This window comes from Suncus etruscus, chromosome 11, assembly GCF_024139225.1.
Source record: "Suncus etruscus isolate mSunEtr1 chromosome 11, mSunEtr1.pri.cur, whole genome shotgun sequence".
Taxonomy (NCBI): domain Eukaryota; kingdom Metazoa; phylum Chordata; class Mammalia; order Eulipotyphla; family Soricidae; genus Suncus; species Suncus etruscus.
This window is the reverse complement of record NC_064858.1, coordinates 61,567,340-61,590,843: the sequence shown is the minus strand read 5'-3', so window position 1 is coordinate 61,590,843 and position 23,504 is coordinate 61,567,340. Positions and strand designations below refer to the sequence as shown.

Sequence of the window (23,504 nt, the reverse complement as noted above, 5' to 3'; positions counted from 1 at the left end):
CTTACTTCTTATTGCTTGTTATAAAGGAAAGGTAAATGGAATTATCAAAACTTAGATCAGGGCCTGGAGAGATAGCACAGCGGCGTTTGCCTTGCAAGCAGTCGATGCAGGACCAAAGGTGGTTGGTTCGAATCCCAGTGTCCCATATGGTCCCCCGTGCCTGGCAGGAGCTATTTCTGAGCAGACAGCCAGGAGTAACCCCTAAGCAACACCGGGTGTGACCCAAAAAACAAAAACAAAAACAACAAAAAAAACTTAGATCAATGAGGATCAATGTGAAATGATTATGATGTCTCACCATGGTTATTACTAAAGTCAATGTCTAAGGTTTTAATGGGCTGTGGTTGATGCTAGTTGAGTCTTCTGTATTACTGTTTACGCTGGGGTTGGCGGATTATTATATAACTTTTTCATCCAACCAACCAGGAGCCATTTCTGAATGCAAAGCTGGCAGTAACCCCTGAGCATCGCTGGGTGTGGCTTAGCCCCTGTATCCCAAAAAAGATTAATGTGTACACACACAAACACAACAGACACAGAGGCAGTGCTCATGGCGATGGTTCCACAAGCCAAAGACACCAAAAATCAGCAGCAAAGAGCTGGTGCCTCTGAGGCAGGGGCCAAGTTTCTCCCTCTGGCCACACATTGAACTTGGAGTTGTGGCTCCAGAACTGAGTTGCTACATTGCTGCTGTCTCAGTGTCCATCGCAGGGGTCCTCAAACTTTTTAAACAGGGGGCCAGTTCACTGTCCCTCAGACCATTGGAGGGTCAGACTATAGTAAAAACAAAACGTATGAACGAATTCTTATGCACACTGCATATATCTTATTTTGCAATGAAGAAACAAAACAGATACAAATACAATATGTGGCCTGCGGGCCATAGTTTGAGGACCACTGAGTCTAGGGGCTCTGCTGTCAACCCTGAGACCTGCACTTGGCAGGACAGAAAAGGGAGGGGAAGGAATTTAGTTCCACTTCACCCCACACAGATTCATAAAGTTCCTCTTTATAAATGGTGGAAAGGGGGGACGAGGACAGGAGAGAGGAGAGGAAGGGAAACAGAGCCAGGCTCAGTGCAAGCTAGGAAGTAAGGTTGGGTGGAAGCAGTTGCCACCCATATCCATGTCTGTGCCTCAGTGTCCCTAGCTCCTTCAAGCCCCCAGACTCCCATATTGAGCACCTGCTTATCCAAGCAAGAATCTGCTCAGTTCCATGTTGACAGATACATGCCTGATTGTGTTTCTGGGGGCAGCCTTGCCACAATCCCTCTGAGATCCCCCTGGGTGGTTGGCTGCCTCTGTAGCTTCGGAATTCGGAATCCTAGCCACAGCCACTGTGAATTCCCAGGCCCCAGACTCAGTCAAGTCACAGGGACAAGTAATGCCATACATTATTCAAACATTCAAGGAATCCTTTTTTTGTGAATGCCTGGGTCCCAAGAGCAAGAACACAATGCCTGAGGGCAGGGGGTTGGGGATAACAGGAGATTCAGAGACTCCCTCACTGCTCCCAGCCCATGTGGGCAGTGAGCCTGTGCCATGAAGCAACTTCATACTGGGATGGGAGGCCTTAGATGCATGTCTTTGTTTCAGGGACTCCATGCAAAAACAAGGACAATGATCTTGGGCTGAAGTGATAATACAGTGAGCAGGATGTTTGCCTTGCATGCAGCTGACCTGGGTTCAATCCTTGGCATCCCATATGCCCCCACCCCCCAAAGTATCCCTAGGAATGACCCCAACCCCTGTGAGCAGAGCTGGGAGTAACCTCTCTGTACCAACAGGAATGGTCCACCCCACCCCCAAGTCTCAATGAATTTTTAATAATTAATTGTAGGAAGAAATGTTTCAAATGGGATATACTGAGCTAGCTAAAGATATGATCAAAGTGAATATTACCTGTATGCCTTCTATCTATTCTTTTTTCAGGGGAAGGGTCACACCTGGTGGCACTCAAGGGTTGTTCCTAGCTCTCTACTCAGGGATCACACCTGGCAGGGCTTATGGAACTATATGGAGTGCCAGGGATCAAAGCTGAGTCACTCACATGCAAGGCCAGTACCTTAGCCACTGTACTATTTCTTGTGCCCTCATTTTACTTCTTAAAATGTAGCTGCTGGAAAAGTTCCAATTCACATTCTATGACTAGGACACAGTGCTATTCCAGTATAGACTATAGAAAAGGGGAAGAGGAAGAGGAGACAGTCAGGGAGCACTTCCTGGAGGAGGCTTCATGATAATAATCATGATTTCTTTTAAGTCAGCATTGACTGGGCAACTTGACATGTGTCTGACATATTTTGTTCTTTAATTCTTAATAACTTTGGTTCTACTATACAAAAAAGGTCTCAGGAGCTGAGTTTGAGCTGTCTGCCCCAGATTTCTCTGTACTCGGAGTGAGATGGAAACAAACTGTCTTGGTGAATTCCCTGACCCTGCTCCCCAGGTCTGTTCTAAAGAGTTGTGAGGAATCAATACAGGCTTTGTTTCAGCTCAATGCATCCCAACCCAGTTAAAATTCAGAGGACTGAGAGATCAACTTGAAGGGTGTGAGTTACAGAAAAACTATACTATGCAGAAGTTTCTTATCATTGAGGGTGTTTTGAAATGAACTCTCTGAAAAGCTGTGTGTCACCATCTGGAAAGGAAAGTGACAGGTCACTCTGTCATGGAAATATCAGTCTATATTATTATGCCAGAGTATATATTCGCACAACAAAGTTCCATTAGCACCAGGAGCTGATTCTCCAGGGTTGACTATATCTGTCCAATGAGGCTTCCTCTAGCAGGAAAGAGTTGAGGATCCAGCACCTATAGGAGACAGTCAGAGCTAAATGCTGTTACCCTGTTACCAATTGAGACAGGCATAACCAGGGGGACAGTTTTAAACCTTGACTGTTGCCTCTGCCCATTTCTCAAGATACACACACCACAAAACATACACACACCCAAAACAGATACCACAGAACACACACACACACACACACACACACACACACACACACACACACACACACCAATACCCCATGACTTTCTTAATCATACTAAGGCACCAAGCTTACCTAGTAAGAGTCTACCAGACACATGGCATAAATCTCAATCGTTAGAAAGCATCTGCAATGAGTAGCAAGTGGCTCTCAAGTAGGAGGAAATCATCTGCAAAATGCCTGAGTGCATACAGGGATTCTGCAATGGCGCAGGCCCTTTAAAAAGAGTACCAGGTTACCAAACTCAACTCAAATCACTAAGGGTTTATGATGACACCAGGACAGTGTGGGGTCTCTCCCAGCTGCTTTAAAAACACTGTTTCAGGGGCTGGAGAGGTAGCACAGCAGGAGGGCATTTGCCTTGCATGAAGCAGACACAGGAAGAATGGTGGTTCGAATCCCATCATCCCAAATGGTCCTGGAGCCTGCCAGGAGCGATTTCTGAGCACACAGCCAGAAGTAATCCTTGAGTGCCGCTGGGTTTACGTTTTATTTTGCTGCCGGGTGACCCAAAAACAAAAACAAAAACAACCCAAAACAAACAAAAAAAAACCCCACTGTTTCAAATCTTAGAAGCACACAGGAACTGTCACCATGCTCTATGTTACTCATCAGACGACCAGACATTAGGAGATTAAAGAGTGACTCCAGCACCAATCTGGGATCCTCCCATGTCTTCAATTCTCCATCCCTCTCCTCTGACCCAAATTGAGTTTGGTTCCAGAGTCTCCATCTGTCCTGTTGTAATTAAAAACCTATCCCAGGGCTCCCAAAAAATGAAACCCCTGGGCATCAACAGCTCCTCAGCCGATTTTTGCAATAGGTGTCATGCATCCATTGTTCATTTTCGAATTAATAATGAAGCATTTGCCCAAGTGCTGTGTGTAAGATCAAGTTAATGTAATATTTCATCTTTGCCAGCCAGCTGCCATATAGCGAGGCCAAAAGTAAGTAATTATCTTTGTCTAATAAGTCAGTCCACAATGAAATCAATGAAGTCCTCTTCCAGCTGGTAAATAGCTGTTTGGTCAGAAGAAGATAATGATATGGACTCACTGACCAGGTGGTTGGTAATAAAGGGATTCAGCACCCTGAGCTGGGGTGCACAATGATCTCCTCTTTCTTGCTCTCCCCAGTGTCCCAGCCATTCACACTATTCTTTTCAAACAAATCAGAGGCAGATGGCCCCATCCCTCCTGTCCATTGTGCTGGAAGGCTGGGGTGTATCCTGGCATGACACAGGGCCAGGCTCTTATCCAAGCAAGAGCTATGTGGCTCAAGTGTCCTCCATGAAGCACTTCCCCAAACCCGGCTCGGGCAGCCACCTCTGGTGTTGCCTATCTAATAACACTGGTGAAGTGAGTCCCCTATGTGGGGGCATGTGGGCGATGGGAATGGAAGTGGTCCCCAAGAGGGGACTGGAAATGAGCAAGCGACCAGGACAAGTGCTCAGATGTCCTCTACTACAGAGTGTGTCCAATCAAGGGGATATAGATCCCCACATCTGCAAGGCCTAATAGATGCTCCAAGTCTGAACTTGATCATCCATCAGGATCCCTGTTCAGAACTAACAATGCCGTGTGTGTGTGTGTGTGTGTGTGTGTGTGTGCGTGTGTGTCTGTCTGTCTGTCTGTCTGTCAGTCCCTGCACACCTTATCTCATTTGAGTCCATTTGATAATTGGGTGGGGAGGCGTGTCTTAGAGGTCTTCGTCTTGCTCTGGGGTAAAAACTACCCCTTGGAGGGTAGGAGTGCAGACCTTGCACACATGAGGCCCCAGGTTCTATCTGGAGCATCACAGAATTCCCGAAGTACCATCAGAAATGGTCCTGGTGGCCATTCAGCCTGCACAACTAGGTTATAGGTTAGTACCCAATTCCCTTAGTAGTTCTTAGGAAGCAGCAACTTTGCTCCATTCCCAAAAATCTCTCTTCAGAATGACAGAAAGCTTTGTCCAGCTGTGAGAGAGCACCCTTTTGAAGCTCCTCACACCACCTTCCAGCGGCACAGCGCCACCCCATTCTCTTCTCCATAATTCTGAGTTCCAAGCCTACTGTTTTGCCCTTTTCTGATGCTGTTCCTTCCTCTGCCCAGTTACATGTAAGTACGCAATAACCTGGTCCAAATGCCACCAACTTCTGTGATTCTTCCCACCTCTTCGAAGGGTTAGGGATTCTCCTTAACTTTGACAAAAGCTTCATGATTCAAGCAAGAATCTCTTTCCTCTGTTTATTCCTCTACCTCTACCATGTACCTGGAGAGAAGAGTGCTGGCAACCATTGCTGAGTAGGCTCTTTAGGCTGGGCTAGGCGTGCTCCAGACCGTTCCCCCCAGGAAGTAGTCAAGTTCCTCTCAGGCTGACTCAAGAATGGTTTCAGTCTGACCACATTGTATACTAGCTCATGGCACAATCTTGGGAGATTGTGGGGTACAGTAAGGGAACTTTGGCTTCCACTAGGAAGAAAGGTCACAACAAAAACCAGATTCAGGAAGCAAAACTCAAATATTTTCCATTTAGATGTCCTTTTCTCAGGGCTAGAAAGTGGATAAAACTTGCCTTGCACATGGCTGACCTGGGTTCAATTCTCAGCATTCGATAGCTGGAAATTCAGCATCTAAGAACCCTGCCAGCAGTGATTACTGAGCACAGAGCCAGAAATAAATTCTGAGCATCACAGGTGCAGTGGGGGAGAAGGAAGAGAGGAGGAGGGAGATAAGGAGGTAGGGAGGGAGGGAGAGAGGGAGAGAGTGACAGAGAGAGAATGAGAGAGAGCGAGAGAGAGCGAGAGAGAACGAGAGAGAGAGAGAGAGAGAGGGAGAGGGAGGGAGGGAGGGAGGGAGGGAGGGAGGGAGGGAGGGAGGGAGGGAGGGAGGGAGGGAGGGAGGGAAGAGAATGAGAGAATATTTTTCTCTTCTCCCTTGCTAGGGACTTCGGACCACAGAGGTGGCTAGGACAAACATGGTGCAAGTGTGGCCCTGGGATTTAATCTTGAGACCCCACATTTGCCTTGGGAGCTTCCTAAGCCCAGGAAGTCACCACTGGGCCACTCAAATTCTGTGGGGCCAGAGAGATAGCATATCGGTAGGGCATTTGCCTTGCAAGCAGCTGATCCAGGATGGACAGTGGTTCGAATCCTGGCATCCCATATGATCCGCTGTGCCTGCCAGGAGCGATTTCTGAGCGCAGAGCCAGGAATAACCCTGTGACCCAAAAACCAAAAAACACCCCAAAAATTAAAAAATAAAATAAAATTAAGATTCTGTCAGCAAGCATTCATTCATTCTACATTACAGAAGCCTCAGCCCCAGCTGCATCTGGGATTTTACAATAGTCTCCAGGCTCTCCACTAGGTCTCAGCTGGAGTTCATGGAAAGAAAACCTCAAGAAAGCACCTGGGGTGGGACCAGCACTTGGCCTCCCCAGATCTTGCCCCACTATAGGGCCCAGTTATGCCTGCTAGAAGCAGGGCAATTCCAGCAGTACCCAACTTTCCAAACTCAGTCAATGTGGCTGTAATGGGAGGTGCCTGGTGGCTCTTTTCTATGGCTTGGTGAAGATGCTACCAGGTATGTGTGGAGCACTTCTCAACAGAAGTATAGCTGGAGAGATAGCACAGCAGTAGGGCACTTGCCTTGTATCCAGCTGACCCAGGTTTGGTCCCCAGCACCCATATGGTCCCCCAAGCACTATCAGAATGATTCCTGAGTGCAGAGCTAAGAGTAACCCCTGAGCACCGTTGATTGTGGCCCTCAGAAAAGCATCAGTGATGCGTATTAGACCAATGCCCCTCCGACTTTTTTCCAACTGGGTATGCTTCCAATGGGGTCTTGATTCTTTCCTGACAAATGGTACTGTAGTCTCATGATGTGAACCTCAATTGACACAATATTCACCTATGAACCCCTTGGAATCATCTGGGGGCTTATAGGGATCATATGGCCCCTCTTACTTGTTGAGAAATGCTGGATTAAACATTTCATGAAAAGCAAATCTTCCTTCTTCCTCTTCCGCCACCCCCCCCCCATGCCCTTTCCTCTCTCCATCTTCCTCTGGCACCTGAAGAGTGAGCCTAAAAAGCCCATAAGAGCATGGGAAGCTCAACAGTGGCCTTGAGATTTGCCCCTCTCAACCATCCCTTCCTTTTCTTGGAGATGGTGGTGGGGCACACTCAGCAGTGCTCAGGGAACACACTTGATATTAGGATTCAAACCAGAATTGTGGTCACTGCCATGTGACTTAACCTGTATTCTGTCTCTTTGGTCCTAGTGCCTATTTTCCTCAGATTTTCTCCTAGAAATTCGCCGGGCTCCAGTGAAAGGGGCTGCCACTTCCAGACCCCCTGGAATAACTGCCCAGCCTTGAAGCTCACGTGCCTATCCCTGTTTCCCAGCTTCTGCTCAGTGACCAAGGCATTGTCAGTCCCAGGCTAGGCATCTGTCTTCTTGGAACGAGGTAATTACAGAGCAAGGGAAAGCTAAAGAAAGCAGCAGGCGGGGCAGAACTGAACCACATGAGTGATGCCATGTGGACGGCAGGCAACCCACAAGAGGTCCCAGCAGTGGGCGAGGCGGGAAGACAAGCTGTCTTGCCCTCGATGGCATTTAGGGGCAATTATGCCCTGTTAATGGCTGATGGTGCAGCCTGGCCCAGCACAGACAGATGTGCGTGGTTCACAAATATGCAGTTGGCAAATCCTGAACTTTCGGTGACTTGGCTCCAGCTGATCGGGTAGGCAATTACGTTTTATTTTGGAGCCAAACAGACAGCAGAGAACCAGGAAAATTATAAGACATCAGAGTGCACTTTTTCTAAGAATACTGACTACAAACTTTTCTTTTTAAAAACTGATTGTTGTTTCAATGGTAGAGCACTTGCAATGTACTAAAATAAAAATCTTGAACATGAGGATCAGATTATAGCCCATTTTCCTAAAGGAGCATTTAAGCCTTTGTTCAATGAAAATTTGGACTGGATTTCTTTTCCTTCCTTCCTTCCTTCCTTCCTTCCTTCCTTCCTTCCTTCCTTCCTTCCTTCCTTCCTTCCTTCCTTCCTTCTTTCCTTCCTTCCTTCCTCCCTCCTTCCCTTCCTCCCTTCCTCCCTCCTTCCCTCCCTCTCTCTCTCTCTCTCTCTCTCTCTCTCTCTCTCTCTCTCTCTCTCTCTTTCTTTTTTGAGAGGAGTTGGAATGATTCCTACCAAAGGAAAATTGTCTCAATGAAAAGAACAGAAACACAAACACTCTACAGGGTTGGTTCTATCCTTGCCCTGGACTTGACTGCTTAGTGCTCTTTAATAGGTAAGATACCTGAGGTTAGCTGGATGGAGCACACATGCAGTAGTCCAGGCCCAATTCCAGGCACCTCAAGGGCTTTCAAGAGCCTCTGAAAAGTGACCCCTGCAAGCACCACACCAGAAATAGGCCCTCCAGCAACCCAAAAAGAGACAAACTTCAGAAAAAAGGTAGCCCTTTCTGAACTCAATTCTCCCATACCTGAACTGGGGAGGGGGTGATTATGCCCGAGTTGGGGCATACTATAGGTATTAGCTGAGGTATTGCTATACATTTCAGTATGTCTGGTCTTCAATTTCCACTTGGGGGGGGCTTTCTTGCCTCATGGTGGTTTCTTATCATCTAGAATAAATGGTTCCTTTGCCCCAATTTATCAGGCCCAAATATAATCAGGCAGCATCAAAAGTGCATGTCTTGGGGACAGTGTGGTTTCTGGTCACAGTGGGTAGGGTCATCCTGCCTCTGATGGTGAAAACATCTGGGCCAGCAGCCACTCCAGCAGCTCAGCCAGTGGGGAACAGGAATCTGCAGCCAAGGAACAAGCATAGCAAGTCCACATTTCAGAGGTTGAACAGGCGTCTATCCTCTGAAGTCCCTACCCTGGCACCTTCATCTCCCCAAGGCAGCTTCTCTCACTGTTAAGAGTTTAGGAATGAACTGCAGTTATAGCTTGTAAAGGAAACTGATCCTGGGAAGAACTTCCTGTATGAAGACACCAGCTCTCTTCCTGATGGGCACACACTGTTTCCAATGGGCTTGAGGACAGTTGTCCGCAGAGCCCGGTAGAGGAGAGGACTTGGGGTCCTCTTGTAGTTCTCAGGGAGAGGCAGAAGAAGCAGAAGTTGGAATCTGAATTTGCCTCCTTCCATCCCAATTACCCGCTGGACTGGATGATGTCCTCAGACATCCTGCTCCAGGGTCCCAGCTTCATAAATAGGCTCTTTCCAGTGACTGCGTCATCCTAAAGCTTGCACAGCAAAGCCACAGCCCTATGACTTTGATAGGGAAAATGCAGAGAATGTGAGCCTGGACCATCAGAAAGCCTTTATCAAAGCTGGTTCTGTTCTCCTCTAAAGGAGGAGAGAGTATAGACTGGTCTGGAAACTTAGTAAGACACCCCAAACAGGTACAGGCTCAATTCCAAACCACTGAGATGAAGTGAACAGGGTCACAGAACCAAACTGACAAATCCTTCTGAGTTCTAATACAAATAAAAGTTAGGCTTCTGGGTCGGAGTTGGATAGCATGCATCCAACCCGGGTTCAATCCTGGCACCTCTAAGCCCAACAGACAATGATCGCATGATTCCTGAGTGCAGAACCAGGAGTAACCTCTAAGCACCACCAGGATTGCCCCCCAAGCAAACAAAAAGAGTTAAAGGGTCTACAAACTAGAGTCTATTTTTTGGGGGGAGGAGCCACACCCGGGGGTGCTCAGGGTTTACTCCTGGGTCTGTGCTCAGAAATCGCTCCTGGCAGGCATGGGGGACCATATGGGATGCGGGGATTCAAACACACCATTGGTCCTGGGTCAGCTGCTTGCAAGGCAAACGCCCTACTGCTGTTCTATCTCACTGGCCCCCAAACTAGAGTCTATTAAGGAGACTACAGCCTGGCATTTCCACCACCACCACCACCACCAAATTTCTAGGCGACATCTGAGCCAGAAGGCAAATGGCATAATTGGCCTGTCCCACACGGACAACCCTTCTAGATGGAAGCCATGCAGTAAAACACAATAAAAGGGATGCAGCAAAATGAGGGGTCTGCAGTGAACTCTCTGCTGGGTCACCAGTCTACCCAGGAATGAAGACTCAGGACACTAGTTTTGCAATAATCCAGGAATTCTGGCTTTATCACCCTGAAGCACCTCAGCAATGGGAGGCATGAGTGAATGGGTGTGTGTGTGTGTGTGTGTGTGTGTGTGTGTGTGTGTGTGTGTGTGTGTGTATGTGTATGTGAGTGTGAGTGTGTGTGTGTGTATGTGTATATGTGAGTGTGTACGCGCCCACCCATGTGTTTGTGTATATATAGAGAGGTGAGAGGTGAGAGGTGTGGGTTCAGCAAGCTCTAAGGCCAAGGCCTCTGACAGGCTTCTACAAACTCAGCACTGCTGAAGGCAAATGTTGCTTGGGGAACCTGGAGTCCCAGAGCCAGGACCTGAAGAATCTGATACAAAGGCTCAGAGCCTCAAGCCAAAGCCAAAGCCAAAGTCAATTCCTACCAAAGTCCAAGGTATCATCACTACCTGCTCACTGATTCTTAGTAATAAGTGTTAATTAAGTGCTAAGTGCTTCTGACCCTGCAAAAGAACCAGATCCCAAGTATCAGAACCTCAGGTATCAGAGTCATAAACATGGCAACCAGGCCACCTCCCTCAGTTCCCAACTTCCAATTTTCCCCATTTCCTTAGGGTTTGTTTTGCTCCAAGAGACTCTTTTTTTATATAACTATGTCCAATTTACTGAGACCATGACTTAGACCCTCCACATGCAGTAGGGTCTTGCCAAACTGGACCAACATACTGGAACTCTTGGGGTATTGTTATTGGGCTTTCATAACCACCCTGGGTATGGGGGTGGCAGGTTTACCCACACAAGAGCCTTCTTGGAAGCTGCCAATGGAGAGGCAGCATGACCCTACAGGCTCTTACAAAACCCATTGGGTATAGGTCAGGAAACTTGGTTCTACAGAAGCCAAAGTGTTCCACCACAGAGATTGGTGTACATCCCAAAGAATGAGAACAAGCAGTGTTGGCGGGGATGTGGAAAGGAACTCTTATCCACTGTTGGTGGAAATGCCATCTAGTCCAATCTTTATGGAAAGCAATATGGAGATTCCTCCAAAAACTGGAAATTGAGCTCCCATACGATACAGATATACTACTCCTAGGGATAAACCATAGGAACACAAAGATCACTTCCTCACACCTATATTCATTGCAGCACCATTTACAATAGCCAGACTCTGGAAATAACCAAGATACCCTTCAACAGATGAATGGCTAAAGAAATTGTGGTACATATACACAATGGAATATTATGCAGCTGTCAGGAGAGATCAAATCATGAAATTTTCCTATACATACATGTAGATGGAATCTATTATGCTGGGTGAAATAGGTCAGAGGGAGAGAGATAGACACAGAATCTCACTCATCTATGGGTTTTAAGAAAAACAAAAGACACTCTTGCAATAATTTTCAGAGACAAAAGAGAGGAGGGCTAGAAGTTCCAGCTCACTACATGAAGCTCACCACAAAGAGTGAAGTGCGCAGTTAGAGAAATAACTACATTGAGAACTATCATAACAATGTGAATGAATGAGGGAAGTAGAAAGTCTGTCTAGAGCATAGGTGGGGGAGGAGGGAGATTTGGGACATTGGTGATGGGAATGTTGCACTGGTGAAGGGGGGTGTTCTTTACATGTCTGAAACACAATCATGTTTGTTATCAAGGTGTTTAAAAATTTTTTAATTAAAAAAAAGAAAATGGAAATTTCAATGATCTGAATAGAAATATCAATAATGTATTTACTGTTTATGCAAATATAATAAATATCAATATTTATATTTATAATAAAGATAAAAAATAAAAAAAAAGAAACCAAAGTGTTCCTGTAAATCCAAGCATCTAGAATTTCAGGCCCCGTAATTATTGACAATGGGAGATGGAGAAGACAAGCTCAGAAGAGAACATGCCAAGCATGGGAGGACCATCTTCAATCTCCAGAGAGCAGAATTCTTCAGGTCTCACACACATTCTCTCCAGATTCCAGAGACTGAGTGGTTTCTGCAGCTTACCTGGGTGGGGTTGTAGAGCTCTTGCAGGGGACTCCGAGAGCCCTTCCGGCAGCAGATGTCCACACCAAAGGGATTCCTCCGCATGACTGAGGAGAGAAAGCAAAGATTTGTCAGAAACGAAGCAGGAAGGTGGGTGACAAAGCAAACAGAAACAGAGGAGCAAAGGAAGAGCAAGAAAAGGCCTTGCTGCAGTCCCAAGGCTAATACCATTTGTCTTTCCCAACCTTTAGGTCACCACACCTAGAAGCATCTTTAAAAAAATAAACTAGTGGGACTGGAGAAATAGTACAGCTGTAGGGTGTTTGCCTTGCATGTGGGCAACCCAGGATGACTTGGGTTCAATTCCCGGCATCCCAATCCAGGTCGGATGGTGGTTTGAATCCCGGCATCCCATATGGTCCTCTGTGCCTGCCAGGGGCAATTTCTGAGTGCAGAGCCAGGAGTAACCAGCCAGGAGTAACTCCTGAGCACTGCCAGGTGTGACCTGGAATGTCACAAAAGAGAGTCCAGCAGGTGATCAAAGAGCTCTGGGCGAGATAAAGCTTCATCATTTTATCCATCCACTGCCAGTGGCAATCTCCCTTTCCTGCTTCCTAAGAGAATGAGCAGGAATTTTCTTACAGGACCCTCACCAGAGCCTCTTCTAAATAAGGTCTTGTGTTTCTGTGACAGGCAAACATTTATTCAAGCATTTTAGGGAGTGTAAAAGGATATACATCAACATAACGGTGAGTGCTTTCAGAAAAAAAAAGAGGTGGCACGTATTAAACTTGGTGGTCAGAGTGGGTTTTATCAGTCTGAGCAATACTTAGCAAAGCTCAAGGGCTCCACCCCAGCTCTGAGCCAATCTGTCCCCAATCTGGCTCAGGGACCATGCAGAGCTGAATACCAACCATAGACTCCTAAATGCAAAGTATAGGCCCACCTGTTGAGCTCTCTCCAGCACTAGCATTATTTTTTAGAATCTGGTGCTATTTATTTTTCTAATAAAATAATACATGAATGGGCTCGGAAGCTCCTTTCAAGCTAAACATCTTGTCAAACACATTCTTCCAGATTGTTAGAAAATTCTGTCCTCAGCCATAGCTGGTGAAGATGATCATGTCCTAAAGACTCAGTCCCTGGGCATATTTCCAACATTCCCGTTTTTAAGACCTTCCCTTCTTTTTTTTTTTTTTTCCTTTGTTATTTTAGTTTTGGGATCACACCTGGCAATGCTCAGAGTTACTCCTGGTTCTGCCAGGAAATAGTATTAGTGGTGTTCTGGGAGACCAAATGGGATACTGGGGATTGAACTTGGGTAGGCTGTATGTAAGGCAAATGCCCTACACCCTATATTCTATCTGCTGTACTATCACTCTAGCCAGGTTTATTTTTGTTTAAATTGATGTGCAGTTACTGACAGTTTAATGCATTCATCATTCCAAATCACGCCCACCACCAGAGGGCCCTCTTCCCTCCTCAAAGCCTTTCCAAGCCCAAATCCCAGTCCATCTCAGATCTGTGGACCAACCAATATTCCATTTGATGCTCCCTTACTATGTATCTTTATAGAAAGATCTCTTTTATGTGTAGGATATAAAACAACATAAAGAAAAATAGTGAAAGGGACAAGAAGTTTTTGCTTCTTATAAGTTCATATAGTTTAAGTTTGAGTTTCCAAGGCCTGTTTCCTGATCTTCAAAGCTACAGGCTAGCATTGGCTGAAAAAGATAAAAATCTGGCTCTACTCAAGAAGGAAAATGCACGCCCAATTTGCTCATGCTTTCTGTTATCTCTGCTTGCAAAACTTTCAGTTAGGTGGAATAAGGTAGCCACCCCCACCTCCATTCTTTAAGGTAAAGAAATGTAACCTTAAGTTTAATATTCTCCTGTAGGATAAAAATGTAACTTTTAGTGGTGGTCTGTTAAGTTTTAGCGATTGTCTCTTTGTGTAACATTTAGTGGTGGTCTGTTAAGTTTTATTTTTTTGTTTGTTTGGCTTTTTTTTGGGGGGGGGCCACACCCAGCAGTGTTCAGGGGTTACTCCTGGCTGTCTGCTCAGAAATAGCTCCTGGGAGGCACGAGGGACCATATGGGACACTGGGATTCAAACCAACCACCTTTTGTCCTGGATAGGCTGTTTGCAAGGCAAACGTTGTGCTATCTCTCCAGGCCTGGTCTGTTAAGTTTTAATGGCTGTTTCTTTGTTTGCAAAATATCTCTTTCTTTTAACTAAGTTGTACTGTTTTCCTAAGTAATATGTAACAAATGGAATGCACAACTACATCAGTGAGATATGCTGTCCCTTTGGAAAAGTGCTCTATAAAAACACTGCTTAGGTAATGGTTTGGGGTCTTTGCTCTGAGGTTCATCCCTCGGCACTGACCTGGCACCAGAAAATAAATCACCCTTTGCAAATTTGCATGGCTCCCGCATCTCCTTGAAACGCTCGAGACGCTGCTCGAGAGAGGGGGGACTGATCCCCGACCCCAACAATAGGTTATTTTTTAATTAAAAGATTAGCATAAGAAAAAATGGATGGGCACCAATGATTTTATGTTACCCTTCCCCCAACTTCCTGCCTATTTTACCTGGATAGTGAGATCCTCACACATCTGGGAGGGGTTTTTGGTTGGTAACAAAGGGGTTGCCTCAGGGGGAGAGAAAAGGATGGAGCAGAGAGAGGCATCTGGGAGAGAAGGGAGACATGGATGCAGAGAGGCTGTTTAGCTTAGAGACCATGTGAGGAATAAATATGCAAATGGTAGATAGGGCCTTATAATAAAACTTTATCTCCTGAAACTTCATTTGACTGCCTGTGGATCATTTCCTTGCCATTACCTCGATACCTACAGACCTGCCAGGCCGTAGGGGCTGCAGGTGCCAGGCCGGGCCAAGAAAGACCTCACTCCATCCACTTCACCAACACACTAGGACTTAATAATTAATACAACAATTCTAGACAAAGACAGCACTCAGGTGACGAAGAGAGAATTAAGAATGATCTCCCAGGGCCGGGAAGGTGGCGCTACAGGTTAGGTGTCTGCCTTGCAAGCGGATGGACTGCGGTTCGATCCCCCGGTGTCCCATATGGTCCCCCAAGCCAGGGGTGATTTCTGAGCGCATAGCCAGGAGTAACCCCTGAGCGTCAAACGGGTGTGGCCCAAAAACCAAAAAAAAAAGAATGATCCCCCAGAGTGCCTCAGTGCTGGGAGCACCAAATACTGATTTATAAAAAATGGTTCTTTGTTCGCTCTTTTAATTTACAAAGCACTCTTGGCCCAGGAAACCCTTCACAGATATACTCTAACACACAGACATCCAGTGGAGAAACATCCCATGGAGGAAGAAAGACAAAAGAGGCAAGGTGGGATAAAGAAACAAGTGCTGGGCCCGGAGAGATAGCACAGCGGTGTTTGCCTTGCAAGCAGCCCATCCAGGACCAAAGGTGGTTGGTTCGAATCCCGGTGTCCCATATGGTCCCCCGTGCCTGCCAGGAGCTATTTCTGAGCAGACAGCCAGGAGTAACCCCTGAGCACCACCGGGTGTGACCCCCCCCCCAAAAAAAAAAAAAGAAAAGAAAAGAAACAAGTGCTTTCTTCTGGAAAAGGAAGGGACTTTCTTATGGAAGGACAGGGCAGGGGCAGAAAGGCAACATCCCTCAGAAGTCTAGAGAAGACACCCAAATATAGTGATGCCTGAGGAGACAGGAACATGCTCCAGACATGCCCAGCAAATGCAGGGATTGGAGGACTACCTCTACCACAGCCTAACTATGTGACATTTGATTCAAAGGCTGCCTCCAGCACAGAAGACAAGGTAAGCTCCTTGGAGGTGAGGATTGGGAGACATAAACCTTGATCCCTCAGCCCAGAAATCAACCTGCAGTTAGAAAAGTGAGAAAATCTATCTCTACAAGAAGCTTCTAGAAGGTTCCAGATGCATCCACTCCTCCCATGTAACTGGTGTGTCACTTTCTGTCCCACGGGGCACTTAGGGGGTGAGGGGAGGGATGAAAATCACCCTTTCCTGAATCCTGGAGACCAAGCCTTCTTCCCCTTCCCCTTCCACCCAGGTGTGCACTTTCCTATTTCAGCCTCTTGCCCAGTACCACCACGGTTTGGGAGCAGTTGGGTATTTCAGAAATGATTCAGGGGTGATACTGGGTGCCTCATGCCAGTATTGCTTCACTTAGGGCCACTGGCTTCACAGCATGTTGAGGGGTTAGGATGTATTCTGCTTTAGATGTGTTAATTTGTGTCCCAATCATGCCACAAAAGAACAGGCAAGGGGCCAATGTGAACCCCAGGCCACAGTGGCTAGCCTGGCCTGCAGTACTTCCCCATGGATGCCCAGGTCAGGGGAACAACCCCCCATATCACACACACACACACACACACACACACACACACACACATACACACACACACCATACCACAACACAACACAACACAACACAACACACCCTGGCTGGCCCCAGCCCTGGCCAGAGACAACCCACAAACAAATGTCTACACATCTTGCCATTCAAACCCCATAAAGCCTTGGAGAAAAACTACCTCTTTGTTTCTCCACGCCGCCTGCAGGAGAGAGAGAAAGAAAACACTCATGGCGTGTTTTCCTTTCATTTATGACTTTGTCTTTCATTTCTACCCAAAATGGGGTGAGCTTTGAAGCACATGCAAGTTGCCCTCAGTGCACAATGGCACACCAACACTTGCTCCTGAGGTGGGAAAACAGTCATAAAATTTGTCACAAGCAGGGATGCCTACAACATACATGATGTGAAGAGTTCGGGCAGTGGCCAGGCTCAGCCCAACTGAGGAGCAAAGCCTTCCATAGATCCCAGCCCAAGTCGGCTTGTATGGGGGTCCATCTGCTTTAATGAGTTTATTTTTCCTAATACCAGACTGCTCAGAAGCTTTGGCAGTGTGGGGCCAGCAGCCAGAGCCCTATCCCAAGGCCATCTGCCCTCAGACCTTTGCTAGTCCTGTCAATGACTTCCCAAAAATCCATAGCAATACCTCAGGCCCTAGAAAGCCAAAGGGGCCTTGTGTACTTTTCTTTATGAGTGTGATTATATCCACCCCCATCCCTATTTATACTGAGTACCAAGTCCTGGGTTAAGTCTAATTCCTCCAGCAGTGAGAGAAGAGCCTGGTCCTCAGAGACGTCTGGCTGCTCACATAGGCCTGAGCCCTGCTCTGCTGCATCCAAACAGCAGCACAGGCTGTACTGGAGAGAACCGAGGTACACAGTCACAGCCATTCACCTGTCAGAGCCTTAGGGAGGGCAACACCCTGAGAGGGGGTGAACACAGTCACTGGCAAACACTGGCCAGCAAGAAGGAAATACAACAGCCTGGACAGCACGGTTCATTCAACACCAGGTCCCTGTCATATAGCAGAAGAGACAGAAAGCAGACCCACATTGGCCAGAAGGATGGTCGGTACCTAAGAGTCAGTTTGCCTGAGCGGGGCCACTTTAAGTCACTGTTCTTGTCTTGGCCCATATAGGGGTGTCAATGCACTGAGGCATAGTGGGTAGGTGAGGGGACATATGTGGCCTTGTGACTCAGAGGAATGGGGGCAAGACTCCAAATTAAGCAGCCCCAGGCACTAAGCTGTCACCTGAGTCCCAGTGCCTCATCTCAATGTGTCTTATACTGGAGTTGGCTGGCCACTTCTGGAAAATCTAAGAGATCACCAAGAGAGATGGTGATGCCTATGGCTGTATTAGATATATGTTAAGAGGTGGCAAACTGCACCCCTAAATATATATATCTTATAAACCAAGCTGCCACAATACACTTAAGAGAAAAGGAAAAACAGTTTGTTAATAAGTAAGTATGGGAATAGATATAATTCAGAGGCCCAGAGCACACATTGTGGAGTATACACTCCATATTAATCTATATATACCCCAAGCCAGAAGTCCATGTTTAATTCCAGCACCACATGAACACTGTCTGGTGGCACCCAAACCTTCTTCCTCCAATAAAAAAATAGGGGCCGGGCGATGGCGCTAAAGGTAAGGTGCCTGCCTTCCCTGCGCTAGCCTTGGACGGACCGCGGTTCGATCCCCCGGTGTCCCATATGGTCCCCCAAGCCAGGAGCAACTTCTGAGCACATAGCCAGGAGTAACCCCTGAGCGTTACCGGGTGTGGCCCAAAAACCAAAAAAAAATAAAAAATTAAAAAAAATAAATAAAAATAAATAAAAAACCAGGTTCATCCAAATGATATGTGTAAGCTACTAGCAATAATTATCTTCCTTCATTTATTTATTTTTTAGCAAGTGAAGCCAATCAGCCAACAGACCCTGGAAATGGGGGAGCAGATTATCTATCTCTGATTCAGATTTTCTTGGGTATTGGAACAAGAGAAGGTCCCCAAAGAGCTAATGAATGAATTTTCTTCCTCCTGGCCAAAAGGGCTGTGTATACACAAAAGGAAATGCAGAGGTTCCAATTGGTGTTATTCTGTCTTCTAGGGCACTTCTCCTTGGGGGCCTTTCCATGTTTAGCACCAGAAAATCACCACGAATCAAGGATAGGCTCTCTACCCCATCTCCAGAGCCTACTGACATCAGACTTTCCTTCCTAGAAAAGTCTGTTGCCCTCCTAACTCCCAATAAAGGAATCCTAGTCCACAAATTCTCCCAAACAAGGCCCTTTTCTCCATTCTCAGCTCAAACCTAGAAATGACAACACACATGTCTGGCAAGACTGGGCTGGGCTCAGGACACAGCCCACTTTCCTGCACCAGACAGTTTCAGATTGTTCAAGACACAAAAATGAAGCTAAGTGTGAGGCCCCAGTCCTGGGCTGGTTTAGCTGTGAGACCAAGCACTCCACTTTGAGGTGGTGGCTGAGAACCAGGCATGGAGAATGAGTCCGAGTCAGCTCTGTACAGCACAGAGGACTCATCTCTGCTTGGGAGGGAGCAGAGAGAGCTGCTCGTAGATTCCTTCAAGTCCAGTGACATCAAACTGAAATGCTGCTGGGCTGGGCAGAGACTTGCCTTGACCCAAAAAACCTGCAATTCCCCAGGACTATTTTCGCTCCCAGAGGAGTTTAAGAGTTTTAGTCCTGCCCGCTGCATCCTGGATGGCAAGTGGCAGAAGGAAGTGCTGTGAACCAGAGCAACAGTGGTGACCAATGATGAGTCACCATGTACAAGCATTTACCACCTGCCTGACACCTGGTGATGCTTTTCTCACATCACTTCATTAATCCTCAGATGCCCATCTGACAGTAGAGGGGGTCTGGAGAGGTTCAGAAACTTGCTCAAGCTGGGAAGAAAACCCAATGGACAGGTGTCCGCATGTAAGAGGTCCAGGTTCAACCCCAACCACCATAAGGTCCCCCAAGTACTAGTGGGAGCAAACCCTGCCCAACTCACACAACCCACTTCCTCTTTCCCTTCCTTCCCTACCTTATTCCTGACCAGGCTCTGTAAGAAAAAGGTCCTGAAAACCCTGACTTAATGCCATCACCATACTTCTTAGGAGGGTCTAAACTTAGAATTAAAGACTAACTGAATAAGTGAATGAATGGATGAATGAGTTCTTTAGCCAATGACTGGAAACCAGACCCGTTGTGACACATATGACCCCAGTTCTGCAAGGCAGACACTCTACAATTCAGCTCTTCCCCAGGCCACACCTTAATTTCTTTATTTCTATCCCAACTCATTCCCAGAAGAATCTAAGGCCTGACTGGGAAGCATATGTTTACTTCAGTCATCAAAACCAACCCCCAAAATAAAATCTTCAAGCAGGGAATGAAATATTTAAACAGGGAGCTCAGCGTATTATCTTGTTGTGGCAAAAAAGCAAAAATAGCATCAAAAAGGCCTGAATCATCATCAGAGTGTGGGTCACTGGCATTATGTGCATTCACAATGTAGTGAAACTATCCCACCTTCCATCTCCAGAACATCCCCGAAGGACAATTCTATCACCACCACAACCTAATGAATGTCTCATCATCAGACCCTCTGAGAGGCCTTTCCTCAGCACAGATGGCTGGCCAACATTTCTGATAAGTCAGGGCAATATTTCTCATACTTAATAACAAACATTTATTTCACCTAAATAGGAAATTCTCTAATCTTGTTAGTAGGCCCACTGAGAAGCCTTCCCTCAGTATGGATGACTGACCAAGATTTCTAAATATGAAGCTGAAAGAGAGATCTCATTAGAAGGCCCACTGAGAAAGTTTTCCCTCAGTATAAATGGCTGATCAAGATTTCTGTTAGTGAAGCTGACATTTTGCATGCTTAGTAGCAAAAATTTAATTGGCCTAAATATGAATCTCCCTTCAGCTGTATTAAGTGTGTATATAGTTGCACCTTTTACTTCCTAACATAAGGATTTTTACAGGTGAATATAGCCTTGATTAAATTTCTCTCAGCACCAAAAAGACACTTAAAAACTTCTTTCCTCTTTGTCTTTAAAGTGTCCTTGTAGTTTCTGCTTTTGGGACATCCCTAAAGGACCTTGAGTACTTGTTAACTAAGTTTTCTTGTTTGTTTTTTGGGGCCACACCAGTGACGCTCAGGGATTACTCCTGGCTATGTGCTAAGAAATTGCTCCTGGCTTGGGGGACTATATGGGATGTTGAGGGATTGAACCTCAGTCCTAGGTTAGCACTTGCAAGGCAGATGCCTTACCTCTAGCGCCACCACTCGGCCCCTTGTTAACTAATTTTTACCTCAGAATTTACATCAAAAGGTTTAGGCTAGGGCCCGGAGAGATAGCACAGCGGCGTTTGCCTTGCAAGCAGCCGATTCAGGACCAAAGGTGGTTGGTTTGAATCCCGGTGTCCCATATGGTCCCCCGTGCCTGCCAGGAGCTATTTCTGAGAAGACAGCCAGGAGTAACCTGCAATTCCCTAAATACAATGCAAATTTTTTAAAAGATAGAGCTTGTTAAACGATCAAATACGGAGCTGGAGAGATAGCATGAAAGTAAGGCATTTGCCTTTCATGCAGAAAGTCATTGGTTCGAATCCCAGTATCCCATATGGTCCCCTGAGTCTGCCAGGAGCAATTTCTGAGTGTAGAGCCAGGAGGAACCCCTGAGCGCTGCTGGGTGTGACCCAAAACAAAGCAAACAAAAAAAAAAAAAGATCAAATATTTCATCGAAAATTAACCTTTATTTTGTTTTAGGGCCACACTCAGCGATACACAGGAATTACTCCTGGCACTGTATTCCTGACAGTGCTGGGGATTGAACCCAGGCTGGCCATATGATAGCAAGCTCCCTACCTGCTATACTATTGCTCTGGCCCTAAAGGATGGCTTCCAAGATGTCTACATTTTTTATTCTTAGAAGCTCATTTGCAGACTGTGGGCACTTCAATGACACAGAAATGTTCACATGAGCAGAGGGGTTAGATGACAGGGGTACCTTTTAGCTAATATAAAAGTGGTTGTTCTGAGTGTTTGGGGGTACAAACGAGTGCATCCTCACTGCTGATCCTGAATCTGATATCCCTTGAAAAGGACCAAATATTGGCAGCGAACCTGGGACAACCCTGAGAAATGACTAGCACAATCAGCAGCATGAAAGAGAAATCCTGGCTCTGGCAGATCAGCTGTCCCCTCCACGGCAGAATCCCCACTACTATCCAGCTCATTTCCTTGCCTGTGAAAGAGATTTCTGCTGTGTGTTATAGCTTCCCTAGAAGGTTTAGTTATTCACTTGCCTCAATGTAGATAATATACTTTCCCCAGTACTTTCTCCCCTGTGGGGGCTGGTCCAAATCTGAATTTATGACTTGGAACCATTAATAGATGCCTCTGGGGTCCCTCCATGGTCTCATGATGCTAACAGAAAGAATACAGATATTAACATATTCCCCCCAAGCCCAGGGTCAACTGGAGCTGTGAAGATGTTTAAAGGCTTGGGTTCCAGCAACCTCACACTAGGGAAACTCTATAGAGGAAAAACTCAACAGAAACAAAAAGATCTATGCAAAAAGTTTACTATAACATTTTCCTTCAAGTACCAAAAATGGTTTTTAAAAATCTCTCAAAGATTGGGGCTCGAGGGCTGAAGAGATAGCACAGCAGTAGGGCATTTGCCTTGCACGCAGCCGACCCAGGATGGACATTTGTTCGAATCCTGGCGTTCCATATGGTCCCCTGTGCCTGCCAGGAGTGACTTCTGAGCTCAGAGCCAAGAGTAACCCCTGAGCGCTGCAGGGTATGACCCAATACCCACCCCCAAATATTGGGGCTGGAGAGATTGCACAGGTAGGGCGTTTGCCTTGCATGCGGCCAACCCAGGACAGACCTGGGTTTGATTTCCGGCATCCTGTATGATCCCCCAAGCCTGCCAGGAGTAATTTCTGAGTACAGAGCTAAGAGTAATATGTGAGCGATGCTGGGTATGGCCCAAAAAAAAAAAAAAAATCTCTCAAAGATGTTTAAGAAGGATAAACCAAGTAGCTCACGAATAAGTCAGAGTACATGAACTATTTCAAATATGACTGTTATTAAAAGCAGTAATGTGAAGACATGCAAAGTGATTTAAAGCCACAGAATTCAAAATATTATAGGCTCTAGGCTCTCTAAACACTTACATATGCATGTAAAAATTGCTAGAGGACCAGAGAGAAAGTACAGTGGAGAGGATGCCTGATTTGCACAATGCCAATGGGGATTTAATCCACAGAGCCATATATGAGTCTCCCAAGAAATGCCAGGAGTGATTCCTGAGCACCAGTGGGTGTGACCTTAAAAGAAGAACCAAACAAAATAAATCATTAAGAAGATGAAGGCTTAGAAAACAAGAGTTTGAATCTGTACCAAGCAAAATTTGCATCAAACCAAAGACAAGAAGAAAAAAAGTGGCGGGCCAGAGAGATAGCAGGTAGGGTGCTTACCTGGCACATGGACAACCTGGCATCACATGGCACCACAACATGGCACCCCAGAGACCTGCCAAGAGTGAATCCTGAGTATAGAACCAGGAGTACAGCCACAAGCACTGCGAGGTATGTCCCAAAATCAAACAAAAGAAGAAATGAGACAGGTCTAGGAGATGCCTTAAAAGTCTAGAACACATGCCTTGAATGTGAGAATCACAAATAGATCCCAGGCATAAGGTCCCCTGAGTACTGCTGGGTTTTCCCTTCCTAGGAAAAGAAAAGGGAAAAAATGCCAAAAAGAGCAATAAACTTGGAAAGATTTCCCTATGTGGGCCAGGTGTATCACAGGAAAAACCAGCTCAAGTCCAGCTTCTTATACTGTAGTCATGACCCCACATGGAACATGTGTGGAGTCAGCAAAAAATTTAACTGCCAAAGGTTTCTTTTTTTGTTTTGTTTTGCTTTGTTTTGTTTTTGTTTTTGTTTTTGGGTCACACCAGGCAGCACTTAAGGGTTATTCCTGGCTCTAGCTCAGAAATCGTCCCTGGCAGGCTGGGGGGGGGGGG

The 23,504-nt window shown here is 46.2% G+C and overlaps 1 protein-coding gene across 2 annotated transcripts in view; it reads right to left on the bottom strand.

The window, feature by feature from the left end:
• CHST11 (carbohydrate sulfotransferase 11) overlaps window positions 1-23,504 on the bottom strand; it is a 232,233-nt gene that overhangs the window by 76,047 nt on the left and 132,682 nt on the right. For both annotated transcript variants that reach the window (XM_049783171.1, XM_049783172.1), the window contains exon 2: window positions 12,078-12,163. In XM_049783171.1, the coding sequence (XP_049639128.1) occupies window positions 12,078-12,163 (86 nt within the window). The remainder of the gene's footprint in view (window positions 1-12,077; window positions 12,164-23,504) is intronic.